A 9,339-nucleotide genomic window follows, 5' to 3' on the forward strand; every position below is an offset into this window, starting at 1 on the left:
GGTATCTCGAAACAGAAACGAAAGAAAGAAAGGGTGTTGATCAAGGAAAGACACAAGCTGGCAAGGTCGGTCTTGGGGTTGATGCAATGGGTGTAGTAAAGGAGCGCGCGGTGGGAGCTTCAATTCGCGTGTTGTCTGCCAATCAGGGTGACGTTTCCTTTCGCGTCTGGCCGGTCGCTACCCCAAAAGGTTTATCGTTATCGCAACCACATGACAGCGCTAATTACCCCCGAAATTGTGTACAACACGCTGAGATGCTAGGCAAAGACTCTCTCTCAGCTGGGGATCACATACTTTCACGCAATTTCTCACAATAGGACACATGCACAAGGTCTTTTCTCTCTGTTTGATAAATAGAAGAAAAAAAAAGCCATATTGTTAAATGTGATCACCTCTATCAGAGAACCACATTACTACGTCTATCTGTCATCTTCATGTCATGCAAATGCGAACTATCCCTTCATAGATCTCCCTCTTTTGCTTCCCGTCCCCCCGTTCAAGCCCGTCCTCTATGCAAAAAAAAAAAAAAAAAAAACGTGAAATGTCAACTCTCGTATCTACATATCCTCTCAAGAGAGAGAGAGAGAGAGAGAGAAAGAGAAGGTAAGGACTCCTCCCGCTCCCGGTCCTCCACCGCGTGCAGCGCAATTACACCGCATTCTCGGCCTCGGACCGGTTGTCGATCGACTTCTCGGTCTTGGCCTTGCTGCGCGTCCGGCCGAAGCTGCCCCAGCTCTTGAGGCTGGCCATGGAGAAGGTCTTGCCGAGGCGGCCCGGCCCGTCCTCGCTGCCCTGGGCAAAGGGCCCGCGCACGACGGCGCTGTCGAGGAAGAGGCCGAAGGAGCGCTTGGCCCACTTCCACGCCTCGACGCCGAGGATGAAGATGACGAGCCCGCCAAAGACGAGCCCCCACTCCCACGAGATGGGCGAGTGGCGGAAGACGACCTTGTTGAGCTTGGGGATGTAGATGGACAGGAAGACGGAGGCGCCGCCGATGACGACGGAGAAGAAGAGGAACCGGTTCTCGTACATGTCCCGGAAGAAGGGGAAGCGGCTCTGGGAGTCCGGGTCGAGCCGGAACATGGACCGGCGCAGGCTCTTGAACTCCCAGGCCGAGATGAGGATGAGCCAGGTCAGCTCGGCGAAGACGGCGGCGCGGGCGCGGAAGACGGGCTCGCAGGCGGGCGACCACTCGCGGTTGCACTCCTGGCCCAGCTGGCCGCCGTAGCGGCCGTAGACGACGATGATGAAGGTCACGAGCGTGCAGGCGCCCATGATGGTGCCGTAGATGAGCATGTCGGCCATGATCTGCATCGTGAAGACGCCCCGCTTGTGCGGCGGCTTCTTCATGACCTCGGGGCTCGCCTTCTCGCGGCCGAGGCCAAAGGCCGGGAACGAGCTGGTCAGCATGTTGATCCAGATGATCTGCAGCGGGCTGATGGGGAAGACGGACAGGCCGTCCTGGTCCTTGAAGCCGAGGCCGCAGATCAGCAGGATGACCTCGCCGACGTTGGAGGTCAGCAGGTGCAGGATGAACTTTTGGATGTTGTCAAACATGCGCCGGCCCTGGCGGATGGCGGCCACGATCGAGTTGAACTTGTCGTCGGTGAGCACGATCTTGGCCGCCGACTTGGCGACGTCGGACCCGGAGCCCATGGCGATGCCGACGTCGGCCCTGCTGAGGCTGGGCGCGTCGTTGACGCCGTCGCCCGTCATGGCCATGTAGGCGCTGCGGCGGCGCAGGGCCTCGATCATGCGCGTCTTGGTGTCCGGGGCGCAGCGGGCGATGACGAGCGGCAGCTCGGGCAGGGCGTCGATCTCGGCCTCGGACAGCTTGTCAAAGTCGGTGGCCTTGAGGACGACCGTGTTGGCGACGTCGGCGGGCAGCGACGACAGCTTGCGCGGGATGATGCCGACCTCCTTGGCGATGGCCTCGGCGGTGGCCGGGTGGTCGCCCGTGAGCATGTGCACGCGGATGCCGGCGTTGGAGCACTCGGCGATCGACGGCGTCGTCTCCTTGCGCGGCGGGTCGTAGATGCCGAGCAGGCCCACGAGCACGAGGCCGCTCTCGACCTCGCGCCGCAGCTCCTCCTCGGCGGCGTTGCGGCGCTGCTGCTCGTCCAGCGCGCGCTGGTGGTCCACGTCCTCGTCGCCCGTGTGCTCGGGCTTGTGCGCGTCGGCCTTGCGGTACTTGCCCTCCCACGGCTTGTAGGCGATGGCGAGCACGCGCTGGCCGAGCGAGGCGAACGCGTTCATCTGGTCGAGGATCTCGTCCTTGAGCGCGTCGGTCATGGCCCGCTGGGCGGCGCCGGTGCCGACCTGCGTGCACAGGTCGAGGATGCGCTCGACGGCGCCCTTGGTGAAGACCAGGCTGTTCTCGGGCGGGAACTCGCTCTTCTCGTCCAGGTCCTCGGGCGCGTCGTAGATGACGCTCATGCGCTTGATGGAGCTGTCAAAGGGGAACTCGGCGAGCTGCCTCCAGCCCTGGCCCTCGAGGATCTTCTTGCCGATCTCGAAGCGGCGGGCAAAGACCTGCAGCGCGATCTCGGTGGGCTCGCCGGTGGTCTGCCAGGCGTCGCTCTCCTTGTCCTTGCGCACGGTGGCGAGGTTGCACAGCGCGGAGGAGACGAGCAGGGTCTGGAGCTCCGGGGTGAGCTCGGCCGCGGGCTCCTCGGGCTTCTTCTCGTTCTGCTTGAGCTTCTCCTCGGGCACGTCGAACTTGAGCGCGTTGACCGTGCGCTCCTGGTCGTAGTCGCGCACGGCGGCCGGCTCCTCGGGGGCCTCCTCCACCTTCTCGACCTTGTCGGCACAGGTCACCCGTCCGACGGTTGGGTTGGCGGGGTCCATCGAGTCATGCACGGTCAGGATCTTGGAGCTGGGGAGCCAGGCCTTCTTGACGATCATGGCGCCCTGGGTGAGGGTGCCGGTCTTGTCGGAGCAGATGTTGGTGACACCGCCAAGAGCCTCGAGAGCAGAGAGATCACTGCAGACTCATATTAGTCTCAAAAAAAAAAAAGCACGTAATCAGGTTTAGGAAATTGTTGGGAGGGCTGCGTACCGAACGACGACATTGGCCTTGCGCATGACTCGAGTCGCCTGGACCATGGTGATGGTCAAGACAGCAACAAGAGACTCGGGGATGATGGCGATACCCGTGGAGATGGCGTAGACGATGACCTCGTTGGGGATGTCGAAGCGATGGACGCCAAAGACGATGACGGCGAGGATCAGGGCGCAGCCGAAGAGGTAGTAGGCGAGCTGCGCCAGCTTGCGCTGCAAGGGCGTGCCCTCGGTCAGGCCAAGGAACTTGCCGACGGCGTCAAAGGTGCGCTTGAAGGCGCCGATGAAGATCTGCTTGTAGCCGTACTTCTTGGCGTTCATGGAACGGCCGGGCTTGCGCTTCTTCTTGGTGGTGGAAGCGGCGATCTCGCCGACGGCGGTGGCCATGGCGGTGGCGTAGACGATGCCGCGACCGCGGCCCTTCCGGACAATGGTCGAGGCGTAGGCACAGTTGATGCGGTCACCCAGGCTGACGTGCTCGGCACTCTCGGCCAGCTGGCCGGTGGTGTGATCGATGATGTTGTTCTCGGTGATCTTCTCGACGGGGAGGGACTCGCCCGTCATGTTCTGCTCGTCGCACGTCAAGTTCATGACCTCAAACATGCGCAGGTCGGCCGGGACGGTATCGCCCATTTTCAGGATAACGATGTCACCGGGGACGACTTCGGGGCTGGCAAACCAACGTCAGTTATCGAACGCACCCTGCGCTCTTCGTCAGACGGCAGCAAACTTACTTGGGGATGACCTGGGCCTTGCCGTCGCGGACAACAGTAGCACTGGGCGAGGAGAGCGAACGCAGGGCGTCCATCTTCTTCTCTGCCTTGAACTCCTGGAAGAAACCGATAGATACGTTGAGAACGATGACGCCTGCGAGGACACCGCCTTCGACCCAGTCTTGAATGCCAAAGGAGACGGCCGTAGCGAACAACAACACCTTGGATGGAGGGAATCAGTCAGTATGGAGAGTTCCTTTTTTTTTTTAAAGAAAAAAAAGTCGCAAATGCAAATGGAGCTTACCAAGATCATGGCATTGAAGAACTGCCTGGCCAGGATGGTGTACCAGGCGACGGCGCCGCCGACATCGAGTTCATTTTTGGGGTACTGCTGCGACAACTCGGCGACCTGAGCCGAGCTCAGGCCCTTGTCGATATCTGTGTTCAGGTGTTTGGCGACATCTTCGACAGTCAGCAGGAAAGGGTGGCGTTCGAAATTGGCAGACATCACAGCAAACGAATGACTTTAGGTGATATCCATTCACGTTGGAGCACTCAGCGAGAGGATTGGGAGATTGGATCCTCGGTGTTGGGGGCTCTCTTGTGGGTTTGTCTGGTTGTTATTGTTTACCGGACAGCGGAATCTGCTGGTTGGGACAAGCATCGAGAAGTTTTCTTTTTCCCCGGAGGAACACATGGTCGGGGGGGGAGACGTGCGCATCTTAAATGTTCTCGGCGTCGCAATGCCCAGAGCTAGGTAGTACCTACATGCAAGGAAGAGAGTGTCATGACACGCTGCAAAGTCTCGTCATTCTCGCAAAACCGGCACGGCGGAGGGGACGGCGGGCCAAGAGAACCAAGAGGTTTGCCCAAGTGATAAGAGGGAATCAGCGTGGGCAGGATGCACGGCACGGGGCATGATTGGCGCAGCAGAGGGCAACCAAGGCTCTAGCAAAGCCAAATGTCTTGGGAGGGTGTCTTGGCCGACTTCTTGGCCGACGTTCACCGGGTCCGCGAAGTCTTGAGTCGGACTTGGCAGCCTTGGCGGGGCCGGCGACGCGCGAGGACCATACACAGCCTTTCCACGGCGGCGGGGGGGGACCGTGTGTGTATGTGTGTGTGTGTGTTCTTTCGACCAGTGCCGCTGAGCTTCGATCCCACGGATTCCCCTACGGTTCCCTACCACACCCACCCAACACAGCACGCCATTTGTTGTGCTTCCCAGGGCGAGGCGACCCAAGAGACGACCAAGGCGACCAAGACGACCAACTCTTGGGCCGCTGCACCGCCTCGAGCCCGGCGCCAGACCCAAGGTCTTGGTCAGCTTGGGGAATGCCATTCTCTAGCAATCGTCTAGCCTCGTCTGATCCCGCTAGCGGCAGCGTAGCAACACCATCACCATCTGCGAGCTGACCAACAAAAGGCAAAAGTCTTGGCAATGCTGGCTGGCTGTTGAGGCGTCGAAGGGGGGGCACGTGGCGAATCACTTGACTCGACTCAGCACGAGATGTGCGGTCTTGGCAAAAATCGATCCGAGTAAAAAAGCATCCCACACCCCGGACGGGCCGTGATCAGCCACAATGAACCGTACGATGGGCCGGTGTTGGTGACGTAGAAGAAGGGCCGGAGCCGGAGAGGTGTGAGGAGAGTTGGGTTGGGTGGCTGGCTGCGGCTGCGGCTGTGGAGAGATCAAAGAAAAGAGATTGACATTTGACAGAAAAGTCTGATCTGAGCACATTGGATAGGCAGTTTCCAGCAACTTGCCATCATCACACTCGACACGGGTCGATCAATCAATCAATCAATCAATCTGCCTGTATGTTTCCCCGCAAAAATCTCACGGCACTCAAGGCATACGGAGTACGGAGTAGGTACGGAGTATTGTAGGGAGGGGCAATGGGGGGGCCAAAAAAGAACCAGACCATTTGCAAGCGCTGCCAATGCAATCCCTCCAGATTCCAGCCAGAGAGCTCGAGCCCTTGATTCGTCTTCTTCCACTTCCACTTGTTGACATGCCTGCCGGCCGCCCACTCGCACTCCCTTCTCCCTCCCCATGGCCCATGGGCTTACCGATAGGTACCTCATGGGCCCTGCTGCAATGCGGCGATCCATCGCTCACGCCATGCATGAGATGAGCTCACAGCACAGAGTTCGCCGCAAGGGCGCAGGAACATGCGCTATTTCGACGTCTTGGTTGGTGGTGGCTGACTGGTCGACAATTCGATTTGATTAGCATACCTATCATTTGTTGGCGACGGTGTGTGTCTGTGTGTCGTCGAGATTGAATTCCAGGTCTGGTCAACGTGGTCGATTGACATTTGTTGAAGAAGAGAGAAAAGCTCCACGCACTGTGCACACAGTACGCATGGAATGAGATGGAATGGGCTGTGGAGTGCCATGGCCATGGCCATGTCACAATGAATGTGTCGACTCGGTCGAGGGCAGACAGACACACGGTGCTATTTATCCACCTGCAGAGAAGAAGCCGCCGGAAAACAACACGCCGCAATGGCCCGTCGAGGAAAAGGAATGCCTACGAAGTAGCTGCCTACCTAGGTGCCTCGCATCGCTTCCGTTTGATCGCGCCGTTGCTGCACAGTTGGCCAGGTAAGCCGGATGCATCACTGCAGTAGATGTTGGCCGGTCCCTGAGGAAGAAGCCGAAGCGGAAGAAGCACAGATGGAGGAGGAACTGGCACTGTGGGCAATGGGAACCCGGCCGGTGGGAAGAGGTGAGCTGACTGATGCAATGCCTACGAAGTGCCTACGAAGTACTAACTACACCTTGTTAGTTCGCGTGTCTTGTGTGTCTCCATCTCGCACTCTAAATCCCAGATCTGACGCACGTCACTCCGCAGGGCTGGCTCTATGTCGTGATACTTGGCCACCATCGCCGGCTCGATTTGGCAATGCCTCGATGGCCCGGTCGATTCGCCCGGGCCCCATGGATCCATCCCCTCCAGTCTTCCTCTCCTCCATCCTCCCTCCAGGCACACAGTCTCACTCGCTTCTCCGCACTACTGGCCTCGCCCGTTCCTGTTCTAGCCCTGCTCACCAACGCTTGTTTCTCCTCTCGCCCTCCTCTTCCCTTCCCTGTGCTTCCCCTGTGCTGTGTCCTGTTGTACCTACCGTCCGCCCTTTGCCGACCCGCTCCCATCCGGCTGCAAGCTTTCATGTTCTTGCACCCCTTCTGCCGGCTCTGATTCGCCTGCTGCTCACTGGTGCTACCCAGCCCCGGCGAATTGATGATGCCAGTCTAGCTGATGCCCTCTCGTGCCCTGTCTACCTAGGTAGCCAACCTCACCTCTTCCCCGATCCCTCCTCTCCAGACCCTCCTCTCCCCCCTTCTGCCATCAACAAACCACCCTCTCAGCAGCCCGGATCCATCGTCTGCATCTCTCAACGGCGTCCCTCTCGCTCTCCTGACTGTCGCGACTCGCCGTGATCTCGTTTTGACCCCGTAACTGCCCCGAGCTGCGCTCCCGCACGAGCTCCCGATTACGTCATCGCCATGGCCAACGCCCCAGCTCCCGCGGTCGACCCAGGTGAGTTGCCCGGCAGAACCAGCAGTACCAGGTCCAGATCCATCCCAATGGCGTCGAGAACGGGCACAGGGCCGTCCGTTGCGCGGCCCTGCCTTCAATTGGATGTTTTGACTGCCTTTGCGACGTTGAGAAGTTGCTATTTTTGATGAAAAAGAAGAAACCAGTGCCCTCTTGCGCCGCAACACTACATCCCGCCTCCAAAAACAAATCCTACTGCTGCTGCTGCTGCTGCTGCTCCGCCCCTGTTTGTGTTGTGTGTTTTCTTGGACCAGCCAGCGCTGACCTCAGATTCCCCCTCTTGCCATCGAGCACAGTCGCCAACCCCATCAAGCCGGCCGATCCTCCCGCCGTCTCTGCCCATGCGCCGCCGCCCGCGCCGCCCAGCGATGCGCCGCCCAAGGACCCCCAGGAGAGCCTGGGCCTCAAGCCCTCGGAGCCGGCCCAGCCGGCCGCCGCCAAGACCGACGCCGAGCCCACCAAGCTCTCTGAGCCCGCGGCCGTGAGCGCGCCTGTCGCCGCTCCCGTCGGCGCTACCAACGGCACTGCTGCGCCTGCGGCCCCGGCCGCCGAGGACAAGAAGGACGAGGCGGCGCCCTTGATGGCCGGGGCGCTGCAGAGCGCCGACAAGCCCGCCGAGTCTGTCCCCGAGCCCGGCGCCGACGCCGCGGCGCCTGCGCCTGCGCCCGCGCCTGCATCCTCCCAGGCCCCGCCGGCCAAGGTCGAGGATGCCAAGGACGAGCAGGCGCCGGCCAAGCCTGCCGCCGTCGAGCAGCCCTCTGCACCCGCCGCCGAGAAGCCCGCCGAGCCCCCCGTCGAGAAGAAGCAGCCCGTCGAGACTGCTGCTGCTGCTGCTCCTGCCCCGGCCTTTGCCGAGCCGGCCAAGATGGACGGGCCCGGCAACGCGCCCGAGGAGCCCGCCGAGCGGATCAAGCCCACCGAGTCCGTCCCCGCCCCCGTGCCCAGCGCCCTCAACGGCGTCACTGCGGCGGCGACGGCCCCCAGCGCCAGCGCCGGGCCCACGGCCGGCGACAAGATGGACCTCGACAGCCCGGCCGTAAGCGTCGCCGCGCCCGTCGCCGGCAACAAGCGCAAGTTCGAGGAGGACGCCGACGACGACGGCGGCGTCAACGGCAACGGCAACGGCAACGGCCCTTCCCTCGAGACGAGCGCGTCGGCCGTCGAGGGCTCCGTGGCCAAGAAGATCAAGCCCGACAGCGCTGCTACCGACACCACCCTCGAGACCTCGACGGCGGCGCCCAAGGCCAACGGGAACGGCGCCGGGGTCAAGAAGAGCAACGGCCGGTCAAAGAGGGAGAAGGCGCCCGCGCCCGTGGGCCGCACCGCGAGGAAAACGCGAAGCCAGGGCCCGGTCGATGCTTGAAGCGTCGTTTTTGTCCTCCCTCTCGTCAACGACATCCATCTACAGTTGACCCGACACTCCTTTTTTTTTCTTTTGGTAGTTTTGGTACGCTCAAAGCAAGGGGATAAAAGCTTCCAGGCCAAAAAAAAAAAAAAACGTAGGTAAGGCAACAAAAACGATGGTCTTTCCCCTTCCTTGGGGGTTATGCGGGAATTGCCTTTTTTGTTTTCCTCTTTTTGCTGTGCTTGCTGGTTGAGGGGATTGGCATTAAGGGGGTTCTGTACGGCTCGGCTTTCATGAGGCCGCCTCTCACCCCTTTTGGACACAACTTTGCGTGGGCAAAAAGGGAAGGTGTTTCTTCCCGGGCTGGTGGTTTGTTTATCTACGGTTGTGATTTCTGGGATGTGCGGTTTCAATGTAATGTACATAAAAGGAAGGCTGAATGTGATTTCGCTATTGTTGTTTAGAGTCTGTTGTATGATGGATTTTGATTAATGCATCCCATTCGTGATACTCCAAAGTTTACCTCCTCGCTGTAAGCTTGCTCCCTCGAGCCTGGTGTAAGCTTGGTTATATATAGATAGCATTGATGAGGCTCTACAAAATATGAATTGTGTTCAATCAATGCTACCTGGTTCGTCGCTCGCTCTTTGTAAGCCCAC

The 9,339-nt window shown here is 60.0% G+C and overlaps 2 protein-coding genes across 2 annotated transcripts; one reads left to right on the forward strand and one right to left on the reverse strand.

Moving 5' to 3' along the window:
• Positions 1-648: 648 nt before the first annotated feature.
• Positions 649-4,281, reverse strand: E0L32_006866 (uncharacterized protein; the record flags this gene model as incomplete). The annotated part of the gene is made up of 4 exons (XM_031141546.1): positions 649-2,983; positions 3,059-3,730; positions 3,795-3,994; positions 4,078-4,281. The coding sequence occupies 4 exons, from the start codon at positions 4,279-4,281 to the stop codon at positions 649-651; spliced, it is 3,411 nt and encodes a 1,136-aa protein (XP_030994165.1).
• A 3,002-nt stretch (positions 4,282-7,283) lies between these two features.
• On the forward strand, positions 7,284-8,698 carry E0L32_006867 (uncharacterized protein; the record flags this gene model as incomplete). The annotated part of the gene is made up of 2 exons (XM_031141547.1): positions 7,284-7,317; positions 7,590-8,698. The coding sequence occupies 2 exons, from the start codon at positions 7,284-7,286 to the stop codon at positions 8,696-8,698; spliced, it is 1,143 nt and encodes a 380-aa protein (XP_030994166.1).
• Positions 8,699-9,339: the final 641 nt, after the last annotated feature.

The sequence above is a fragment of the Thyridium curvatum genome, assembly GCF_004353045.1.
Source record: "Thyridium curvatum strain D216 chromosome Unknown NODE_40_length_362384_cov_81.811220, whole genome shotgun sequence".
Lineage (NCBI taxonomy): Eukaryota > Fungi > Ascomycota > Sordariomycetes > Thyridiales > Thyridiaceae > Thyridium > Thyridium curvatum.